This window comes from Lissotriton vulgaris, chromosome 8 (assembly GCF_964263255.1).
Source record: "Lissotriton vulgaris chromosome 8, aLisVul1.2, whole genome shotgun sequence".
Classification (NCBI taxonomy): Eukaryota; Metazoa; Chordata; class Amphibia; order Caudata; family Salamandridae; genus Lissotriton; species Lissotriton vulgaris.
This window is the reverse complement of record NC_141696.1, coordinates 613,072,548-613,097,227: the sequence shown is the minus strand read 5'-3', so window position 1 is coordinate 613,097,227 and position 24,680 is coordinate 613,072,548. Positions and strand designations below refer to the sequence as shown.

Sequence of the window (24,680 nt, the reverse complement as noted above, 5' to 3'; positions counted from 1 at the left end):
CAAAGTCAGCTCTTGACAACAGCCAATCCTTAACCCAAGCACAAAACGCAACAGTGCATCTGTCCCATAGCACTGTTCTGATGCAATTCTCGTCTTGGCTCTAATGAGAAAAATATTTTCCTTGCATCCAAAGGATACCCAGGAATTTGACCTTCTGGCACGCATGCGTACGATGTAATTAGCGCATGTAAAATTTAAATGACTGCACATGTTTCTGCACAGACACTCTACCATCCTGTATCAGTACGAACTACTTTAAAAACTAGCCTTTGCAATGCAATAGGACTCGCATTTACACAAGACCTATTGCATTTGAAACAGGAGTGCGGGCGGACAAAAAGGCACAAACAGGAGTGCGGGGGGAAGTGGAAAGCCGAGAAGTCACGGACTGCGGGATGGGACTAGGGAAGGCACAGGAACAAAATATTGCTGACAGTAAAGGGCCCAGTAGCTATAGGAGGACACAAATGACAACATGACTGTCAGGAGGAGGGACTAACAAGCCTAAAACCAATGGGAAGGCAGCATTTAGGACCTAAGCCAATGCAAAATATGGGCGGAGCTTACACAGAGCTTCCACGCCATAGTCAATACTGAATGCCTCGCAAAGCGAGCAGAGCTTGCACTGCAATGCTAGGCTCGACCTAAAAATGGCCTTCGACTGGTGCACTTCGAGGTTTCTCCCCACGTGTCAAGGACATTTTATATTTTTCTTCCCAACACTGCCAGGTCTTGTCACCGCACTTACACAAAAATAAGCTGTGGGCAGCAGCCTTGCCATAAATTCGATCACTGATCTGGTGGGCGAGTGCAGAACAAGCAGGACGAGGGATTCCACTGGTAGAGCACTAGCTTCCAGCAGATTCCAAGACGGTTTTCCGCCTCCAAATGAGGCAGGGGAAATGTAAGTTTAGCAGTGATTGAGCAACTACAATTTATGGCAGGGCTCCGGTCCCAAAAATACTATTAGTTTTGCACCTGAATTACAGGGATTGCGAAATAATACTTTTATATATGGCACATTTTACACTCCTTTTTAAATCCCTTTAGCTTTTTGGTTTAGCCCGACTAGATTCAATGTGCAATGAATCTTATTAATTTCATCAGAGGATCACAAGCATGAGGCGTCGTGTATAAAAAGGAATAATGTGTTAAATCCCGTTGCGACGTGGTTAAAGTAATCAGGAGTATGGTGTAAAAATTAGGCAGAAAAAGCACCGAAAGCACACAGAAAAAATCGGCTTTTACATTACAGTTCACAATATATTACACATATTTACAATTTCAGCCCCGGAAAGATGTAGGGATCTGCACAGAATGACAGGACTTTGGACAAAGTGCCTAAGCCATGATTCAAAGCCGGCTCCATAGATATAGTTTAGTAACCCAGCTATGAGGCCACATTTACAGTTTTCTTCCGAGGAACGGTCCTACTCAAAACTATCAGCATTTTCATGCATTCTAGCCACTCCGAAAGATGGGCAAGCATCTATTTGGGAAAATGTTCTGAATTCATGTACTGGAGCAAGCGCCGGTACTTTAAGAAGAATTAACAGAAATGGAAAAGTAGGTTAAGATCACACTAGGTAACAACTGCAAAGTCTGCAATGGCTCAAGAACTTCACACATTATACAAATGAGACATTTCCTCCTTTATTGAGCTACAGTTATAAGTGTATTAGGAAATGTTGTTTGGGTACCTATACAATAAGTAAATCATTTGGGCACCAGGATTTTGTAAATGATCATGATAAAATGTAACTATATAGATTATGGTGGTCTGTACTCACAAACTTCATGCTTTAAGCCATGTGAGAAACATATATTTTCTACATAAAAGCATATGTTTATTCAATGCTTAATTACTTTATATCTGATGAAGTAGTAGAATATTTTGCTTGACTAACAACAAGCATTGGAAAAGCCACCTGGCTTTAGCAGATGTGCAATGTTTTTATTTGTAATTTACCTTTTGTAAACATATGGAAATATGTAAAGAAAAAGGCAATCATATAAAAATATAGGAATGGCCCTGAAGCCCTGGCACACCAGCCCTGTCCCCGAGTGCACTCCTTTAAGGCAGCTGTGCGCATGTGATAAGGAAAAATGTCATCACTCAATGCAAGACAGCCAGTGAATGAAGTGGACTGACTCACCGACAAACGCTGTATGGTGTGGTGGGTGAGAACAAAATGTGAATAACACTTGTATGTAAATAGAGAACATTTTAAAGAAAACAAGAGGCTGACAAAAAACGTAAAGCTGTCTCGACAGACCTAAAAATGGGCAAGTTTAAACAGTTTATAACATTCATTTTGCAAGCAAAATTTTAGGTGGATCAATCGTTTCAAAACTATTAATTTTATACTCACAAAGTGTCTAGGTTTTCATCTGTTAAGTTGTTTTCAGTCCTTGTTAAACATCTAAAGAAAAAGCTGCTGAAAATATGGGACCGCTCCACCAGATGCTGAGGAATTTTCTCCAACAAGAGGTATCTAACACAAAATAGGAAGGATGTTTACATTTTGGCAGTGGTGCTCATTACAACGTAAGGTACACATAATGTGGTACAGTTACAGAACATACTTCAATCTAAGTGGCAACGTTTGAATTCTCCTTTAAGAACAAAATATTGTATAAACGACATACAGACAACCTTACCATATGTCCAGGGCGACATGCCAAGGACTATTTGGGCATTTAATTGCTCTCATATTTATACTTCTTCTTTTAAACTAGGGGGCCTCATTTGCAGCCTTTTGGCATTGGGCAGTGCAGCAAGACACCTTTCTGCACTGCCCTACCCCAAAGAAAAATGGCAGAAATGCACATATTTAAGCAATATGGTGCTTTCCTGTCCTTTCTGCCTGCGCTGGCGCTGGTTTGGTAGCCTAGCATCATTCTTGCACCATGGTGCAAGAGTGCCCCCGTTGCAGGCAGGATTGTTTTTGTGCATGACAGTTACCTTCCTTCACAAAAAATCAATCCTACGAGGTGTTTTTCTCTATGTCTGCTGCAGAATGCAGCACACTTGGAAAGAGGAACAAATGAGGAGAAATAAACATATTTCTCCTCGTTACGCCTCACCACGGGAGGAGTTTGGATTTGATGCTTCCCCAGGTTTACATCAGTTTGTCAAATTCCATTGGTGTTGTATGCGAAAAAACCACTGCATCGCCAATGGAACACCTCCCGGGCGCAGCGTAATGTGACGCCGCGATTTACACTGTGTTGCCTTACTCATGATTTATAAGGCCACTCAAAGCCACAGAGGGTTGCTTTGTGTGGCTTAATAAATCTTTATGAGATTCCTGCATCATGCATGCACCACCTTATGTGGTGCAAAAGTGACGCAGGGTTCTCGTAAATAAGCCTCTGGGTGGACCTGGTAATCGTTGGACACAAATACACTGACAGAAGAAAAAGGTTTGCCAAATGGGATATTGTTTACAAAAGTCCTAAAAAATCTAGTTCCCTAAGCTACAGTATGTAGCACACACATAAATGATACTATAAAGTACTTTTGAAGGGGGCAGTTTTAGCTGGTGTGCGCAGACAATTTTCTCCTGGGTATTAGAAGCAAGTGTATTTTTTGGTTTTGTTTAGTTGCAATTTCCATTTCCCATTATTTTTTGGTACCCTCTATTTTTATACAAAAACAAAGAAATAGCAGTCGGTCAAAGGACTAACTAAATTATGTATCCTAACATAAAAATGTGTTCAAAAGCAAATGTGGAATCTTGCCGCGAGAACCTCCTCAACGTGAGAGAGTTCCCATCAGTCCACTCACGAGACCGCCCTTCATCATCTGAGCACTCTCAATCCTCGAGGGTACTGATACCCACAACAGATTGGCAGATGCTGTGAACCTAATCTGAGGTGGGTCTCTCGATGTTAAGGGGCTTAAGATATGTAACAAGTGTCTATCAAGGGACTGAATAGCAGTGCTAACTAAAGTGAAAGTGCATCAGTGAAAAAGTGAAACGCTATAAAATTGGATAGTGACGGGGAAAAGAGCCATTTATTTTGCACCCCTACACTCCCAAATCAATAACAACAGTGCATAGTAGTGTAACAAATAACTACCAACAAAGATACATAATTTATTTAGTCCTTTGACCGACTGCTATTTCTTTGTTGTTGTATATGCTAGTTAGGGGGTGTAGCAGTTTTGGTCGTTAAGCTTCCCCTAGGATCCTCCATTTGTTGTGTTTGTTATCCTCTATTTTTAGCATAGGAGTTTACTATATCAGGTAGATATCCTCGGTTCCGCTTCTTGGGAAAAATTGTTAAGTTTAGTAAACCGTATGCACACAGAAAAATGAAAAGTTACTTACCTAGAATCCTAAGTCGTCTTCAGAGAACTCTCCCTTGGACTAGGAGAAATTGTTCAAATATGGCATTCCCCCGACCTTATTGAACGCTCTCATCGCTCTGTATTCTGATACTTTGGTCAAAATAAAAATCACCGCTGGCTGGTCTACAACCAATAAAATCCCGACCAACAAAGGCCTAAAGCAGGGATGCATTTTGGCTCCTCTACTTTTTATTTTGTATCTAGCAGATCTACTGGAGTGGCTGGCCCGCTCTAATGCTTTCCCTCCAAGAATCGCATCTGTTAAAATCCAGTCAATGCAATATGCAGACGATACGATCCTATTTATTTATTTATTTCTGGTATTTGTAGAGCGCAACATTCATCCCAAGGGATATCAAGGCGCTAGACAAAAGAGAAGGCTGCTGATGTTTATTCAGGAGGGGTTAGTATTTGGGGAAGAGGTGTGTTTTGAGTTTTTTCCGGAATGAAAGAAGGTTTACGGTATGTCTCAGATCAATCGGTGATTAATTCCATCGTTTGGCCGCCAGGTGGGAGAAGGCCCGTCCTCCTGTCCTTGTTTTATAGATACGCTCAGGTTTTGCCAGGGCTGAGTTAGTGGATCGTAAGTTCCTGTTTGGGGTGTAAAATTCAATTTTCCCTTGCAGGATTGTAGGGCCTGTTTTGTGAAGGGCTTTGTGCGCATGACAAAGCAGTTTGAATGTGGCCCGCTGGCGCATCGGCAGCCAATGGAGTTGTTTTAGGCATGCTGATGCCGAGTCACGTTTGCCTTTGTTGCATACCAGTTTAGCAGCCTGGTTTTGCAGAACTTGTAGGCGGGAGAATAGCTGCTCGTTCATTCCTTCGAATAGAGCATTGCCATAGTCCAGGCGGCTGACTAGGAGGGCCTGGGTAATCGTACGACGACAGTCGAGTGGGATCCAGGTGAAAATCTTAGCGAGGAGTTTCAGGATTGCAAATCCCTTGCCCCACAGTATGCGCACATGATCTTTCATAGATAGTGCGTCATCTATCATAATGCCTAGATTTCTGGCGTATTGTTTCGGGGTCGGGGCTGTTCCCAGTGACGGTGGCCACCATGAATCGTTCCACGATAGTTTGGCTCCTCCGAACAGCAAGATTTCAGATTTTCCGGCGTTTAGCTTGAGGCAGTGGTTACGCATCCAGTCCGCCATTTCGGAGAGGCAGCTGTGGAGTTTATTTTTGGTTGTTTCAGATCTTTCCGATCTTTCATCCATGGTCACCATCAGCTGCGTATCATCGGCATATGAGCAGATGCCGATGCCCCACTTTCTTCCGATGTTGGCCAGAGATGATACGTAGGCATTAAAGAGAGTGGGGCTTAGGGAGGCCCCCTGTGGGACTCCACAGCCAATGGGACGGGGTTCTGAATGGAATTGGCCCATGTGCACTGCTTGGGTGCGGTTGCTCAGGAAGGATTCAATCCATTGCAACGCTGTGTCTTGTATGCCTTTGCTCCGGAGAATGTTCAGTAGGCATTTGTGCGACACCGTGTCGAACGCTGCCGACAGGTCTAGCAGTATCAGAGCCACCGAGCCCCCTTGGTCGGTGATGCATCTGACACTGTCCGACACTGCCAGCAGCGTAGCCTCGGTGCTGTTGTTGGATCTAAATCTGGTTTGGGTGGGGTCCAAAAGTGCGTTGTCCTCCAGATATTTGGATAACTGTGAGTTAACCATTTTTTCCAGTGCTTTGGAGAGGTAGGGGAGTTGTGAAATAGGCCTATAGTTCTCAGGGTTGAGAATATCGGAACCAACTTTCTTCAAGAGGGGGGTTACAGATGCGTGCTTCCAGCAATTTGGGAAGGACGCGGAGGTGAGGGACTGATTGAATAGTTTGGTGACGAGTGGGCATAGAGTCGGAGCAATTTCGGAGAATACAAAGTGCGGGCAGGGGTCTGCGGGAGAGCCAGATTTTATTGCTCTAAGGACTATTAACACTTCTTCTTCGGAGAGTGGTTGGAAGTTGGATAGACGAGGGGAGTTGTCCAAGTCTAGGCGATCGTTGTCGTTGTTGGATGCAGATGGGCATAAGTCATCACAAGGAGGGACGGGATGGGAAGGGGTGAAGGTTGAATAAATTTTGTTAATTTTATCGGAGAAGAAGGTGCTAATCCGTTCGCATGCTTCAGTGGAAGGGGTGAGAGTTTGCGAGGTGCAGGATGGGTTGCTGAGCTCTTTCACGATTTTAAATAACTCTTTTGCAGAGTTATGGTTTTCGTTGATTCGTTGCACAAAGAATGCCTTTTTTGCCTCTCGGATGGCAAGGATGTATTGTTTCCTTTTGGAAGTATAGTTGGCTCTGGTAGTAGGGTCTTTCGCTTGTCTCCATTGGTGTTCTGTTTTTTGGCATTCCCTTTTAAGGCTCTTGAGGGCGGGGGTATACCATTTTTCGTTAATGGTAGTTTTTTTCCTAACTTCTCGTGAGGGTGCTATTTTGTCCAATGTTTGGAGGATTCTAGTTTCTAACCGGATGACATTATCACCGATAGGTTCATTGTCTGGTAGAGAGACGTCTGTCTCGTGAAAATGATTTTGGAAGTTGGAGTTATTGATTAGTTTCCAAGCTCTCTTAGAGGTGAGGGGGGTGGATCTGGACTTAACGGGTTTGCCGGGAAGTTCCTACTTAATCAAACACAGGTCGGCCTTCAACGACTTTTTACTTCCTTGTCAGCATATTGTGAAATCAATGCACTGAAGATCAATGTCTCCAAAACTAAGGTGATGATAGTCTCGAGAAGCTGTGCAAGACATCGTTGCTGGTACATCTCTGGGAAATCCATTGAGGAATTAAGGTGTAATCGTAGGACCGGGTACCTTCGTGCTTAGTTATCAAAACCGTCTCAGGTCTCGGCCCACGGTGATAAGGGGTTGCCAGAGGCTGGTTGAAGTGCTGCTGGAACTGGCAAGATCACGCGAGCCATTGCAAATGCTGAGTTCAGCCAATCTTCCGTTCTTGGGGGGGGGGGGTTCGGTCTTTCCATTTCACACAGATTTCTCTGCACGCCAGCAAGATAAGGCATAATAATAGTCCACTAGCCTTCACTGCCAAGTCCTTTGTTGAGGAACAATCATCCGCAAAAAAGTCTAAAGACCCATTGACCATGATATTTATGTCAAAAATCCTGCACAGATAGTCCCCAATCCCTTTCCAAAACGCTCCCAGCTCTGCGAAAAATATGAATATCGTTGGCTTTAGGGGCCATACATCTGTGACATTTCAGCTCAGGAATTGGGTCGAATTTTGCTATTTTAGCTGCTTGGGTATATTAGTTATGATTGGTCACAAAAATGATTTTTCTTTAAACTAGCTGATTTTGTGAATTTATAAAGAAGTTTTAAGGAGGTTCTAAAGGCTCCCCTATTACAGATTCAAAGGGAGATTGATTCCATACCAAAGCCTATGATGGAATAGCCTTATCGTCTGCTTCAACCAGCTTCCTATACCAAATCGTCCGATGTGAAAAGAAGCTTGGGGGAAGGATCCTGACTCGTGTACCCCGGCAAATCATGTACCTCCAGAAGAGTGGGTAACTTTCTACTCTGCCCAATTCCGAGCTGAAAATTCCAAACCCTTACAAATCTTAGGAAAGGCACCCCCGTTACACACCCATGGGGAGAAACTCATTTTTTCAGAATCAGAGGCCGAGCTGGCTCTGGGCTTGACCTTGCGAGGAAAAGCTCCTGGCATGGATCTCATCCCAGTGGACCTGTTTAAATCAAACTCAGCCTTGTGGCTCCCCTACATAACCATGATTGCTAACTCATTAGCTAAAGGAGCTAGTATTCCAAAATCATGGAAGGGAGACGAGATAATACCAATATTTAAAAAAGGCGACAGGTCCAATCCAGGGAACTACCGCCCGATCAGTCTCATTGACTCCATACAAAAAATCATCGCTCGTATGGTCTTGGGACGGGTTCAGGGCTGGATTGAATCTGAGGACATATTATCTCCTATGCAGGCGGACTTCAGATCAGGTATAAGTACCATTGACCAAGTGTTCAGACTTTGTCTGATCTATTGGAAAGTGGTCTTGCTCGGTGGAGGTACCATCTTTGCTGCATTCATTGACCTGAAGTCCGCCTTCGACCTAGTGCCAAGGGACAAACTGTGGGGAGTTATGAGAAACTTGGGTTGCCCATCAGAACTGCTTGACCTCATAATTAAATTCCATGAGGATAACTATGCGAGGGTGAGGTGGGGAGGCCAGGGACAAGTGACGGAAACATTTCCCGTAACTAGAGGTGTTCGTCAGGGGTGCGCCCTGGCACCAACACTCTTCCTCCTATTCATCGATCAGGTGGTGACATTTTTTATGGATACCCCCACTGATGCCCCTATGCTGGCTGGGACGAGATTCCCATTGCTCATCTTCGCCGATGACACCCTACTCCTCTCCAGAACACGCAGCGGTCTGCAGCGGGCATTGGACCGCTTTGAGGAGTTTTGTGCCATTAACAATCTTGCGGTGAACGTGGGCAAAACAAAGTTTATGGTTTTCTCGATAAACCATCCTGTTCGGAGCTCCGTGAGCTTGAATGGAGTCAACCTTGAGCAAGTCGAGACCATGACTTACCTGGGGGTTACCCTCGACAGCCGCTTGAGATGGAAAGATCAAATTGCGGTACAACATCTTAAGCTAGCACGGTTAACTGGCTGTCTAATAAAAGAGCGAAAGAGATCCATTACCAAGCGGGTTACCCCAGCTCTCAAGATCTATGATGCCAAAATTAGCACTGCAATCTTATATGGCGCAGATCTTTGGGGCTACATGGATCTCCTAAATCTCTTTAAAACCCAATGTAAGTTCCTACGGAACCTAGTAGGTCTACCACAGTCGTCTCCATCAATCCCCCTCTGTTTGGATCTGGGGTGCCTTCCGATCAATGAGATGGCCAGATTCAGATTGGTGGCCCTGTGGAGGCGAATATGGACCTCCCCTGACCTGTCCCTATTCGCGAAAGAACTAGCAGAAGTCAGGTCAATCGGTGGTTCTGGAAAAATCCCATGGTTCCAAGCTGTAAAAAACATCCTGGTAGATATGGGATTAGAACAACTTTGGACAGCTCCCTCCTCTAATGCCTTTCCCTCCAAACAAGAGTTTAAAGCTTTGTATTGGGCGACTCTTCGTCTAAATAGAGTTTCGATGTCCAGCCTTACCAGCCTCACGGGCAGGTTTCTTACTTTCAAGTTAGACCTGTCCCGCGAGCCCTACTGGGATGTTATTAACAAACCGCTGGACAAGAAACTCTATCACCAGTTCAGGGTAGGTGCCTTGCCCTTGAACACTTTAGTAAATAAATGGTCCACTGGTGTATCAGATCTTTGTAAAGGTTGCCCGGGGCAGAAGGAATCAGAGGGCCACTTTCTTTTTGCCTGCCCCAGCTACTTGGCGCCGCGAAACAAATGGTTAAAACCACTGTTTCAGCGTCTACCATTTAGAAAATCTGCAGATGCCATTCGGGCGCTAAAGACTATCACCTCTGAGGTCTTTGTAGTGAGCATAGCTAAATATTTGGGGTGGGCTTGGATTATCAGGTCAAAACACATGTCAAAGTCGTTAGAGCCCATAAATACTGTTTCACAAGGAGACATACCCAGTTTACTGCATAAACATCCGATTGTACTCTTTGCACTTTTTGCACTTTATGTATGAAATGGTGTCCCATTTGATTGTTATGGCTCGCTATATAATTATTAACTTTCATGCTTTAATCAGGTTTCTCACCTTAGATGTTTAATACTCTTTTTTAACTTCCTTACAATTAACTCATTTAAGGATTATCATCGTTTAGGTTTACTTGGTTTGTTTTATTTGTATGTAGTCTTTGTTTACCAATGTTTTGCATTCTTTTCCTTGTAAAAAAGTTTTTTAACTTACTGTTTTTATAAATGTACTATAATGTGTCTTTTATGATTCATCAAATCGAAATAACGACTTGAAACCTGAAACCTGAACCTGGAAAAGAAGCTCTGTGTCCCAATCTCCCCTTATACCCCCGCTCTCTGCCTCGTACCAGGATTTTAGTTGTAAAAACTTAAATTTGGATATGCCAGGGCCTATCTTAGCTCTCAATATTTCCCATGAATGAATACCATTTGTGTCCCCCAAATCTGACCAAGTAGAAACTCCAGCTCTCTTAATAGGGGCAGCCAATCGTCTTTAAGACAGAGAGGAGTCCCCGGGGAGAGTGGGACACCCCTGCCTAGTTCTCCTCTGAATCTCAAAGTTGGAAGTGAGCAGCCCATTTATCAGGATTTTTGCTGAAGCTCCCTGGTAGCATTGTCTTAGGGTATGAATGAACACGGGGCCAAAGCCCATTACTTCCAGTACCTCCCAAAGATAGGACCAACATACCCTATCGAACGCCTTGGCGGCATCTAAAGCGATTACCGCTAAGGGTTCTGATCTTGCTGTTGCCAAATCTATGTTGCCAATGAGAAGCTGCGTCTGTTCCAGGATGTAGCGACCATTAATAAACCCCTTTTGGTCGGAATTAACCAGTCCAGGAGCCAATTTAGCCAGTCTCCCTGCTAATATACCCATAAAGATTTTATAGTCGGAGTTTAGCAGGAAGATTGCCGATAGGAGTCTACTCTCAGAGGGTACTTCCCAGGTTTGGGTATCAATACAATGGTTGCTTCTCTCCATGAGCTGGGGATTTGCCCTGTTGAACTATAAACTGACTGAAATAAAGTCCCCAATATCGGGGCTACCTTGTCTGTCAGAAGTTTATATACCTCGTTTGGGAGGGCATCCAGACCAGATACTTTCTTGTTTTTAGATACCCTTATTTGAGTTTTTATCTCCTCCAACGAAATCAGGGAGTCCAAAAGGTCTTTACCCGCCTGCGTTAAGGAAGATAGAGATTTAGTGCTCAACCATGTCTGTATTTGATGTTTTGAAGGATTCAGGTCCTCCTTATAGAGATCTGCAAGGAGGGAGAGAAAGCAGTTCTTTATGTTCTCTATATCTGTGGATTTATCCTCACTGCTGTTTATAACTAACTCGCTAATGTTGTTTTTAGTGCGGTCAGTTCTAGCTTTCCATGCTAACAAGGCACTGGCCTTCTCACCATATTCATAGTTCTCCATATTCTTATTTAACCATTGAGCCTTACATTTCTCGTCTAACTTCCCTCTAAAGTCTAGTCTAGCTATCTCAAGATCCTCCTGCACTTTACCCACCCTTTCAGGTGGACCTCCTATTGCCAGGAGAAGTTCAGCTTCTAACTTCTTGATTTTATCCTCTCTCCATTTTAACTCACGGCCTTCAGCTTGATTTTTAGAGCATATAAGGCCATGTAGCCGACCCCTGAGATTAGCCTTAAAGGCGTCTCAGACAACCTCCATAGCCATTGAGCCAATGTTGATCTAAAAAAACTCTAGAGAGGAAGCTTTGATGGCCAGAATGATATCAGGGTCTGTTAGCATTCCCCTATTGAGTGTCCATCTCGTCTGGACGGAATTTGCTATTCTTTTGCATGAAAACGAGACAGGGGCATGATCGGAAAGGTGGCTTGGGAGAATAGAAACAGCGGAGGTTTTAGTCAGGAGTTCTCTACTCCCTAATATGTAATCGATCGTAGAAACATGATGGTACCTTTTACTGTAAAAGGTAAACCCAGCTACCTCTCCCATCATGCCCCTCCAGACATCTACCAGACCTAGGTCGTGCATCAGGTTTTCATAGAACGCCGGATACGAGGTGTCCCTATATAGTGGCCTTGATTTGACCTGTCCTTAAGGGGGTCTAGGAGGACATTAAAGTCCCCCACCACTATTATTGGAGTATTCTCCAGAATTAGCTTTGAATAAAGTTTAGAGATATATGGTGAATCGTCCACATTTGGGCCATAATAAAAAGAAGCACAGACTAAGTACATGCCCTCAAGGTCCAAATGCGCGATGACCAACCTCCCAGTTTGGTCTGTCTGAAATGATTTTATAGAACACGCTAACTCCCGCTTTATCAAAATTGCAACTCCACGAGTATTTATTGTTTGGTAAAAACTCTCAACCCAAGGAATATTAGAAAACAATTTTTTAGATTCCTCAGCAGTTAAGTGTGTTTCTTGTAGGATGCATATTTGTGACTCAGAGAGTTCTAAATACTTCATTATCAATCTCGGTCTCCTTTGGTCTTTAAAGAAGTTCATTCCGATTCAATAAAACGATTCCGCTTGCATTCCGGCGTTTTTGGAGTGCAGTTAACAGTGAAAGTCAACTGTTGATATCCCGTGCGATGGCTTCCGGTGATTCGAGAGTGTGATACTGAACAGCATAAAAGGACTACAATCTCAAAGCAGTAGCGGCCATCTGAGAGAAGAATTGTAAACACTGAACGAATCTCTAGGGTGTAATAAAAAGAGCTTTAAAGACCTTTGCCGCATATACAAGTAAGCTTTATATTAGCTATTCATTAACCCAGCCTCAGTTATTTCGAGTAACTTTCGCCGCCTCATTCTTAAGTTTACCCTGTTTTTAACTTTCAGGGAAACGCCTGATTTCATTTTCGCTCAGCACTGTAAGTAAACCTCTTGCTTGGGGAATCGCGTCGCTCACGATCTAGTCAATTAGGCACTATAGCATCATGGTCTATACTTGGTCATCGCGCTCTAACCATGTTATTTATCGACACCAACACCGTACTATTTACCCACACCACTTGTTGTTTTTTCACCGGAATACAGCATGAAATGAAGGCACTAAGCACTCACTGTTTTTTAATGCTAAACACGCATATCACATCAATGCCCCACTAATCTATCCACAGGCTTAGCCTGTGCGTATCACCATGAGACTGTATGTTATGATTTCTGTTAAGAAGGGAAAAGAAACACTCATAGGATTGTTTGAACTGTTTATGTGCTATGATCTGTTGTAGATATGCTCCCCGAAGAAGGGCTGACAGCCCGAAATACCTAGGAGCTGAACTGAGTGATGTTACTATAGGATCCTCATTTGATTGAATCGAAATGAATATAAATTTCAAGAACAAATAATATAAGAAAATAATGAAGAACTACTAATAAGTTAATGTGATTTGTCTAGAGAAACTTTATCAAATCCTTTTGGTAGGACATTTCGTTGTGCCCTTGAGGATGCAACCAATGGCAGTAGGAAGCACTATACAGCATTTATATGTGCAATGGTCATTGCTTGGGCCCCACGCAAAGACTGTGTTTGCTATTGCCACAATAAATATTTTTACACGGGTAAGATGTTGAGCACACTACGACATCTAGAGTGTCGCTGGTGTTGAGAGTGCTTTCCACCTAAACTTGAGAACTGCTCAGAGTTCTCTCCTTTTTTGCATAATTTATTCGTCACTATGCCTGAAAGGGTATTTATTTTACTTAATACTGGGGGCTCCCTTGTGTCTGGACAAAGCTGTACCTCTCTGAAGAGCTCTAATTAGAGTTAAACACTGTGTCAGGGGTTGCTTTTACTCATTTCAGGTTGGCTTGAATGATATTTTACCAATTCAAAGCTGTAATACTGTGCCTGGAGTGGTAAATGGCTTTTGTCATTTTACAGCTCGGCAAGGACAGCACTGTGCTAGTCCTATTCTTAAAGACTTTGTTGTAGAAATGGCAAAAGACTTTGTCCTTTTCTATGTCGGCGTGGATGGCACTGTGCTAATCCTATGCTTAAAGACTTTCGTAGAAAAGCAGACATTTAAGTTGAGCAGATCTAGAGTATCGCTGTGTTCTAATTTAGCAGCGATCAGGTTAAGCATTAGCAGAAGACATGCTGTATTTAGCAACTATTGTAATATTGCGCAGCTTCCATTTTGCATTTGCGGCAGCCATTTTGTCTGCCACATATTGCCATGTGCTCACCATGCTCTTTGTCCTACCTCCTTAATAACTGCGCATGATATTTGCCCAGCAACAGGCTATATTTAGCATCCCCCACTTTCAGACATGCTTAGTAGTTTCTGCAGCTGTTACTGATTAGTCTCAGATAGGAATGTGTTTACCATTTTCTGAAAACTGTTAACTCCACCCACTCATCGATTGTGCCTTCCAAAATGTCCTTATATGTCCCTAATGTGTGCCCTTGTGTTTTGTACCGCCTTCTTTTGAGCCCCTGTGAGGGTATAAAAGAAGCATGCTTCCTTTGTCTGGTGTGCTCTTCATACAATACTGAAGGGTGTTGTGTGTACTGTAGTACCCCTCATGAGGTGTAATAAATGCTGTTTTTCTATTTCCAGTTTCTGTGCTAACTTCTTCCAATGGTCTGAGGACTCTGTGCAGAGAAGGGCGAACCCCTTGCATTGGTAGGCCTTGCTGAGGCTCATCTCTACAAAATTGGCACCCGACACGTGGGGCTCATCGGCGACTCGGATGCCCGAAGGATTGGTCGCGACGAAGGATTGGAATCTCGCTGCAGACGCGATCGCATGCCAGAGGAGACCAGAGTCTTGTCACCCAGGGCGTTTTTTCCATTCTTTCTGATCTGACCATACAGGTGGCGCAGGTCCCCAACTCAGATCTCTTCTGTTGATTCGCCGTGCAGTGACCGTTTGGCCGAATTTAGAACTTGGCACTTGGAATCTGGACGCCCTGTGACTGGTAAGAGGCGTTTATTGGCACTTGCTGTGGGTTTGAAAGCCTGGGAGTGGCAAGGCAGTTTTAGGAACGCTTGCCGTGGCAATTTGATTTGGAAGACATGTCATATTTGTATGTTTGTGTAAATATATGAGTTGCAACCCATTTAGGCAGGTAATGAGGAGACTTTTCTCCAAACTTGATTTTGATTTGAACGGCACAATGTACTAAAGGTACCTTAAATGCTACTTTGATTATAATATTGCATATTCTGCACTATTTTTTGGCATGCATGTTTTTGGCGCACTTCGTAGGATGTGCTGCTTTTGTAGTGGTACCAGATTAAGACTTGAGTAATCACAGTCGGCTCCCCCAGAGGGGACGCCTAATAAGGATATGTATATTAAATATGTTTTTTTTTCTATAATGTACAGCACATTATGGAACAAATACACTCATGCCGATCCAGAGTTGAGATGGCCAATGCATGGGTCATTTGATTTGCGAAAGATTGAGTATGTGGAGCAGTGTATGTTTGATCGGAAATCCAGACAAGATATGTTTGAATGCATACGAATGTGGGTGAAAGAGGTACGTGAATGAGAGAGGCGTGAGCAAGCCTTGATTGAGAAAGAGCAGCGAAAGAATGTGTATGAGAAAGCGCAAGAGTTGAGAAAGAAAGAGGTGCAAGAATTGAAAGAGAGAAAAGAGAAAGAACGCAGATTACAGGTATCTGGCCAATATGCTGTTCGGCAACCTCTCTATCCTGTCCTTAATAAACCGCAAGATGATTTTTTATTATTAGATCGTCCTCCGCCTCCGTATGCCGTTCCGTCTGCCCCGGCTGGCAAGGACAGGACTCTGATTCAGAGCAACAAAAGACATGTGACACTCGTTCTATGCTAACTGCAGACCGTGCATCCCAGCTTAGATCGGCCACCCGCAAAGCACTTTGTGATACTACCCCCGCTTCTGACCTATTAGACAATATGGAAGGGTGGCAGGAAAGGGAACAACTGTATTTTACTGAATTGTTTGCCGGGGAGGTTCTTGAGCTGTTTAGGAAATACTCTGAGGAATTAGAACCTAATGATGTGGCAGCTGATCTTAAGCATTTGCGTGATGGTTCTTTTCTTCCCTCTCAGGTGGCTGACATGTCAGGCGTTTGGTGAAACTGCGTGTTGAAGCAGTCCGTTTGCGAGAGGAGAAAAAGATTGCGGATGCAGCTGCGAAGGCATCTCAGACCGGCGGGGCGCAAGCACCTATCTTCGGAACAGATAAGATTGCACTAGTGCATGCGAAACCAAAGCGAGAGGCTGCGCCTTTATATGTCCCTCCTAAAGGAGCGGGCACCAGTGAAGACAAGAGTTCTATTGATGCAAAAGGCTATTTTATTTATAATTGGGTGTATACTCCCTGGGACAGGGCAGATGTAATGGCACTTAAAGCTGCACTGCCTGACCCACAGAAAAATCCAGCCGCTTTTTATGAGGAAGTTGAGGGAGCCATTAACTCATGCACTATGACTTTGCCTGATGTTGATTTATTTTTCGGGTTGATATTACCCCCAGACACGTGGAGGACTGTGTGTAAAGTTGACGATCGCACAGCTAATGGGGCATCGTGGAAAGAGATAGAACAAGCAGATGAGGAAAGGGAGCCCGCACAAAAGCTGTGTCAGTTGATTTTAGATCTTCCAGCAGCCATATTAGTTAAGTTAAAAACGATTATTCCCCCTAAAAAGATAGATTGGACAATTTTAGCGTCATGCAAGCAAAAGGCAGATGAATCGGTTTCTGATTTCTTTACGCGCTTTGAGGAAGCATTTCATGATTTTAGTGGCCAGTCATTAACAGATGATACAGGTAGACATCTGTTTGTAGATAAGTATGTAGCAAACTTATTACCAGGAGAGACTAGCCGTTCAAAAGCTAGTGAAAGCTCTTGGTCTACGTCTTCTCCGGCATCTCTCTTGACGATGGCTCAATATTATGAGCGTCAGGAATTAGAAGTGAAGGGTAATGAAGATAAGAAGTCTAAGGAATTAAAAACAAAGGTTATGTTATCTCAAGTTTATGGTCCGCCTTCTAGAGGTAATGATAGAGGTGGACGTGGATCTTATGGTTCTTCTTACACTCGCTCGACTCTATCTGTTGATCAATGTGCGTATTGTAAGAAATTTGGGCATTGGGCAGCTGAGTGTCCAGCATTACGCTCACAGCAGTATACATGTGGTCGGGGACAAATGAGGAATCGCGCGGGATATTCAGGGCCTAGGGGAAATACGAATGATCGCGCTAGGTTTGATTCTAATGCACAGACACAGAATGGGTTTAATACTTTTGACAGGCGTAACCAATATCAAATGTCTGACTGTGCAGCCTGACTCACATGACTCTGCTTATGCATAGGATTGCCTGGGATGGGGTAAGGAATCAGTTGAAGTCCCAGTAGATCAGAGGGGTCCTTATGTTACAGCACATGTTTTGGGTTCTACTGATCAGTTTCTGGTTGATACAGGAGCTACTCATAGCGCTCTGTCTCAACAGTTGGTTCCAAGGGCTCCCCTGTCTGGCTTGACGATTACATTGATAGGGTTCGATAGAACACCTTTCCTTAGCCCATTGTCACAACCACTTGCATTACATGTTGATAAATTCATTGCTCCATGTCCGTTTCTGCTTTCCCCAAATACACCAGACAATATTGTGGGTCTTGATATACTCAAGCATTTCAGGGCTACAATACGGTGTTCTCCTGAAGGAGTACGGGTGATTTTAAATGATAACCATCCTGCGATGGAAAGAGCCTGTCTTGTTAAAGAGGATATTGCATTAGCTTCACTCCCTAGTACTTTGTGGGCTACTTCAGACACTGATGTAGAGCAGATGGTTATTCCACCAGTTCATATTAGTGTAAAGGAGGGAGCTGTGCTGCCACGCTTACCTCAGTATAGAATTTCACAGGAGGGAGAAGAGGCACTTATATGCATTGTTCATGATCTTATTGAAGTTGGAGTTGTTGAGGAAGTTCCATTTAATGTTTGTAATAGCCCGATTCTTCCTATTTTAAAAAAAGATACTGACACTAGGATTTACAGATTTATAGTTGATTTAAGAGAAGTGAATAAGATCGTGGTACCACAATATCCTGTGCTCTCTGATATTACGACACTTCTTACCTTGGTTCCCCCGATTGCAACTACGTTTTCTGTGATAGACTTGAAGAACGCTTTCTTTTCGATCCCTATTCATCCGAAGCCTGGCGCAGAGACCCAACACCGGACAACATGACTGCCCTCAAGCTCGCCACCCGAAAACACCATCAACTCATCCACGCCACCAAGAAAACTGCATTCAAGGAACGACTGGACAACAACGCACACAACAGCAAGGAACTCTTCAACATCGTCAAAGAGCTCTCCAACCCCAACGCCGGAAACAACGACATCACCCCTTCGCAAGACCTCTGCAACTCCCTCGCCTCCTACTTCCACAACAAGATCGCGGACATCCACAACAGCTTCAGCACTCAACCGACGCACGCCACGACCGAACCACCGCCCCCCACCACCACCCTCCGCCCCTGGACCCCGATCAGCACCGAAGACACCGTCCGCACGATGAACTCCATCCACTCCGGATCTCCGACCGACCCCTGCCCTCACCACGTCTTCAACAAGGCCGACGCTGTCATCGCACCCCACCTGCGGGACATCATCAACACCTCCTTCGACACCGCTACCTTCCCGGAGAGCTGGAAGCACGCCGAACTCCGCGCTCTACTAAAGAAGCCATCAGCCGACCCCACCGACCTCAAGAACTACCGCCCCATCTCGCTGCTCCCGTTCCCTGCAAAAGTCATCGAGAAGACCGTCAACAAGCAGCTGGCCGCCTTCCTCGAGACGAACAGTTCCCTCGACCTCTCGCAGTCTGGCTTTCGGGCCAACCACAGCACCGAGACCGCCCTGATCGCAGCCGCCGATGACATCCGAGCACTGCTTGACAACGGAGAAACAGCAGCCCTCATCCTCCTAGACCTCTCCGCGGCCTTCGACACTGTCTGCCACCGCACACTAGTGCAGCGACTCAGCAACGTCGGAATCCAGGAGAAGGCACTGGAGTGGATCATCTCCTTCCTCGCCGGAAGGACACAGAGAGTACGCCTCCCCCCGTTCAGATCTGAAGCCACCGAAGTCATCTGCGGCTTTCCTCAAGGCTCCTCGCTCAGTCCAACTCTCTTCAACGTCTACATGAGCCCCCTCGCAGACATCGCACGCCAGCACAACCTCAACATCATCTCCTACACCGACGACACCCAGCTGATCCTCTCCCTGACCAACGACCCCGCCGCCGCCAGAGCCAACCTTCACGAAGGGATGAAAGAGGTAGCCGAATGGATGAAGAACAGCCGCCTGAAACTGAACTCGGACAAGACGGAAGTCCTCATCCTGGGATCCTCACCCTCCGCCTGGGACGACTCCTGGTGGCCCCCCGCCCTAGGCAGCGCACCCAAACCAACGGACCACGCACGCAACCTGGGCTTCATCCTGGACTCCTCCCTCTCCATGACCAGACAAGTCAACGCCGTCTCCTCGTCGTGCTTCAACATCCTGCGCATGCTACGGAAGATCTTCCGGTGGATCCCCACCGAGACCAGGAGGACGGTCACCCAGGCCCTTGTCACCAGCCGTCTGGACTACGGCAACTCCCTCTACGCCGGAACCACCGCCAAACTCCAGAAGAGACTCCAGCGGATCCAGAACGCCTCAGCACGACTCATCCTGGACATCCCCCGTCGCAGCCACATCTCCGGACACCTGAGAGACCAGCACTGGCTCCCGTTCAACAAGAGAATCACCTTCCGACTCCTCACCCACGCACACAAAGCCCTACACAACAAAGGCCCAGGATACCTCAACAACCGCCTCAACTTCTACGCTCCCAAACGCCAGCTTCGATCGACCGGCCACACCCTCACCGCCGTCCCCCGCATCCGAAGAGCCACCACAGGGGGACGGTCCTTCTCCTATCTCGCCGCCAGGACATGGAACTCCCTCCCGACCCACCTACGCCTGACCCAGGACCACCTCGCCTTCAGGAAGCAACTCAAGACCTGGCTGTTCGAGCAGTAGTGGACCCCCCTCCCCAGCGCCTTGAGACCCTCTGGGTGAGTAGTGCGCTATATAAATACTTTGATTGATTGATTGATTGATATTTGTTTGGTTTTACTTTGAATAATCGATCGTATAGATTTTGTAGAGTTCCTCAAGGCTATACTGAAAGTCCTAGTATTTACAGTCAAGCATTAAAAAGACAACTTGATTCTTTTGTCTTACCTGAAGGTGTGGCTCTCATACAATATGTTGATGACATCTTGTTGGCAGCCGATACTCCTGAACAATGTGAAAAATGCACTTTGTCCTTGCTTTCTTTTCATGCTTTGCACCATCATAAAGTGTCACGAAAGAAACTGCAATATTGTAGACCAAAGTTAACCTATTTAGGTTACCTTTTGTCTAAGGAGGGCCGTGCACTCACATCATATCGTATTCAGGCAATTTTAGACACTCCAGTACCTTCTACACAGAAAGAAGTTTGTGCATTTCTTGGTCTTACTTGCTTTTGTAGGCAATGGATATTGGGGTTTTCATACATTGCTAAACCTTTGTTAGCACTTTTGACAAAAGATACACCAATACCCCTCCCATGGACAGATGAATGTGAAAATGCTTTTAGACAGTTACGACAAGCCCTTTGTTCAGCACCAGTGTTAGGTACCCCAGATTACATGAAGCCCTTGACACTCTATGTACATGAGAAAGATGGATGTGCATTGTCAGTTTTAGTACAGACACATGGCGATAAGCAACGCCCCTGTGCATATTTCTCAGCAGTACTTGATCCTGTAGCTCGAGCGTTGCCTGGGTGTTTCCGTTCAGTTGCGGCAACAGCTGTGTCAATACGCCAGAGTGAAGGGATAGTTTTGTCACATAAGTTGTTAGTGCTGGTACCCCGTGCTGTTGATGCCCTTTTAAATCAAACAAAGACGCAGCATTTGACTAGTGCCCGCTTGACAGGATATGAACTGACATTGCTAGCTCCTCGCATTAGACTGAAGAGATATGCAACACTAAACCCAGCCACTTTGTTGCCGTATCCGGTGACTCAGCCTGAGTCACAAGAAACACATGACTGCATATTCCTTACTGAAGAACTGACAAAGGGTCGGGTTGATCTACAGGATACGCCCCTTCCAGATGTAGATGGAGAATTGTGGGTTGATGGTTCCTGCTTGAAGTTGCCAGATGCTACAACTTCAGCTGCCTATGCAATCACTACGCTTCACACGATAGTGGAGACAGCTCGCATACCACAGAAGTCGGCTCAAGCAGCTGGACTGATAGCTTTGACACGAGCATGTGAGCTAAGTGCTGATTTGTGTGTGAATATTTATACAGATAGCCGCAATGCTTTTGGAGTGGTGCACGATTTTGGCCAACTCCGGAAGGAAAGAGGCTTTCTTACATCCCACGGGATACAAATAATGCATGGAGAACTAGTGCATAACCTTTTGACTGCACTGACATACCCAAAGAAAATAGCTATTGTGAAGTGTAGTACACATAAGAAGGTGCCTAATAAGGTGGGACAGGGTAATGCTTTTGCAGACCGTGTGGCACGTGAGACTGCGATGCAGCGAAGTACTACTTCCATGTATGTAGTGAAGGCACTAGCTGAACGTTGGCACAATGCTAGACAAGAAGTATTAGAGATACAGAAGACCGTTTCTGAGAAATAACGGGAGCAATGGTCTAAAGATGGGGAGTTGGAAGATGAGGGTTGTTGGCGGAATAAGCAGATGGATAAATGGAAGTTGCCCATAGCTTTTGTAAAACCTATGGTTCAGATGGCACATGGGCTAGCACATGTTGGAGCTTCAGCGATAACGAAATTACTTATGCAAGTTTGAGAGCATCCAGAGATTGCTAGCACAGCTAAGAGAGTAGAACAGTCTTGTTTGATCTGCTTACAATACAATCCTGGAAAAGGGACGCAAACTCCTAAAGGAGGGTTTGCTACACCAACTGCACCTTTTGAAGTTTTGCAAATGGATTATATTCAGCTTGAACGCTGCAATAATCTAAAGTATGTCTTGGTGGTGGTATGCGCCTTCAGTAAATGGATTGAGGCGTACCCCACAAAGGAAAATACTGCTATTACTACAGCCAAGGTGCTTTTGAAGGACTTCTATCCTCGCTATGGTGTTTGCAGATTTTTGTGGAATGTCAAGTCAAGTCAAATAACTTTATTCGGTTATTTATAGTAACAACCATAAAAGCGCATTTCAATAAACATACATTGACACATAAAATCCAAACATTGTTAAAAACAACATAGAATAAAGAGTCACAAGCAGAATATACAATAAAAAATATAAATATAAATGATTATATTAATTAAAAATATATCTGTCAGCAGCACAATTACCCCTCCATGCTTTTCCCGATAAGTGCTAATTTTAAAAAGCTGCATACAAAAAAGTGCAATCACAGCTTAGAAGTTTAAGGTAATAAAGAGCTGGTCTGATTTGTGCAAAGTTCAATTGTTTGAGGCATGGTTTTAAATATAGCCTCCGTGGTACAGTATAAACGGGGCAGATGAAAAGAATGTGTGCCAGATCTTGTGGAGACTTTTCGTCGCAGCCGCAAGCTGGCAACACTTGGCCTCGATGGCCCCCCCTTGGTACGGCCAATAATAGATGGAATATGTCTAGGCGAAACCTCGTCAGCAGGAAACGGTCATAACCTGACAAGGGCCATGACAGGTACGGTTCCATGCGCAAAGAGGTTTTTAGTAGCACGTGTTTCCGAACACTGTCTTTCATTAATTCGCCCTCCTCCCGAGTCAAATACCTAGATGCAATGAAGGTCTTCTTCACAAAAATAACATCAGATTTAGTGATAGACTCTGGGGTTGCAAAAAGATCAGGGCGCCCTAATTCAGAGAAACAGTTACTGATGTACTTAATCCAAGGGACTTTAAACCTGTTATCCCATGTTAGTGCTTCTCTCAGGATTTGTTGGGTGAGGGGTATATCGATATTTAGCCAACAGTTTAGCCAACAAAGTAAAGGATTTACGGCTATCCTATCGCATAAATAAGGCATGCCCAGCTCTTCATGCGCAGAAAAGTTTGCTGTTCTCCTTGGGACCCTCAAAACTCGTTTTAAAAAGCTGTTTTCTGCAACCTCCAGGCCTCCAGAGGAGGCGTACCCCCATAGCTTACTTCCATAGCATGCAATGGCAATGCTCTTAGCTTGATAGAGTTGGAGCAATGCGGCCACCGGACTATTACCCATTTTTCTTGCAAAGTCAAGTATTGCTGCATTTGCTCGAGTTACCTCTCCCATTTTCTTCTGTACTGCAGGTCCCCAATTTAGTTGATGGTCGAAGAGGACCCCAAGGTAGGAAAATGTTTTAGCTACAGGAATTTTTTTCCCCGTTAACGTTAAAGGAGTTTGGCTTTTTTCCCACTAGGCCTACCTTCATAACGTAAGATTTTGAGTTAATAATACTCAGGTCCCGGGACTTCATAAAAGCGTGGAAAGAATTTAGCAGAGTTTGAAGGCCAATTACAGTCCTGGATATCAGGACTGCGTCATCCGCATAGAGCAGAACCGGCAGGCCTTTCCGACCGACATAGGGATAATCTGCTCCCGTACTTAAAAGATGCTCTTCCAGGTCATTAATGTATAAGTTGAAGAGGAATGGGGCTAGAATACACCCTTGTCGGACGCCCCGATGTATTCCAAAGTCCCTTGTTACTTTTAAGTCTTGTGTGTAACGGACGTTTGCTCTTGTGTCGGAGTGCATGTCGGCTAGCAAATTAATCAGATTCTGCTCTACACCCATTTTTGCCATGGCATCCCATAGCCTACCACGGTCTACACAGTCGAAAGCCGACCATAGGTCCATGAATGCCATGTGAATTGTGCCTTGCCGGGCCATGGTGTATTTTCCTATAATCATGTACAGGTTCAAACACTGGGTGACCGTTGAGTGACCAGGCCTAAAGCTGTATTGAATTGGGGAAATTACATTATTTTCATCTGCCCATGCTACTAACCTATTTAGAATTACACCCCCCACTACTTTCACTACGGAATTAATTAAAGATATTGGTCTGTAGCAAAGTGGGCTGTTACGGTCTCCTTTTTTAAACACTGGTATTATGGTGGAGATCCCCCACGACTTTGGGCAACCAGAAGCCACTGCTGAATAAACTACAGCGGTAAGAACAGGGGCCCATAGTGATGGGCAAGATTTGACAAGATCTGGAGGAAGGCCATCAGGCCTTGGGGCCTTGTTGCAGGTTAGGCCTTGGATTCCTTTTTCAACCTCATTAATTGAAAAATGCAGAAAGTTCTCCTTAGGAGTGATAAGACTTTACTCAGCTTGTGGCTCGTTACTTTTAAAAATAGTACTAAAATGGGTGACCCACTCCTCCTCTGGGATATTTGTGCCAAGAACAGTATTACTTGGATGGTCAAACAAAGGTTTATTAATAATTTCCCAGAACTTGGCACTGCTACCCAAAATTTGGGGATCTAAAAGGGACTCCCAGGTACTTGCCTTTACCTCTTTTTTTCGTGTCGCAAGGGATTTATTGTAGTTGGCGCGCATGACCTTGATACGAACCGGGTCTCTGGGTCTGGCTTTTAGGGCCGTCTTTAGGTCTCGACTGGCTTTGGAGCAGGAGTGG

General features: G+C 44.8%; 1 protein-coding gene across 4 annotated transcripts in view; it reads right to left on the bottom strand.

Moving 5' to 3' along the window:
- SENP7 (SUMO specific peptidase 7) overlaps positions 1 to 24,680 on the bottom strand; it is a 1,147,554-nt gene that overhangs the window by 479,189 nt on the left and 643,685 nt on the right. For all 4 annotated transcript variants that reach the window (XM_086934477.1, XM_086934475.1, XM_086934476.1 and 1 more), the window contains one exon: positions 2,373 to 2,495. In XM_086934477.1, the coding sequence (XP_086790603.1) occupies positions 2,373 to 2,495 (123 nt within the window). The remainder of the gene's footprint in view (positions 1 to 2,372; positions 2,496 to 24,680) is intronic.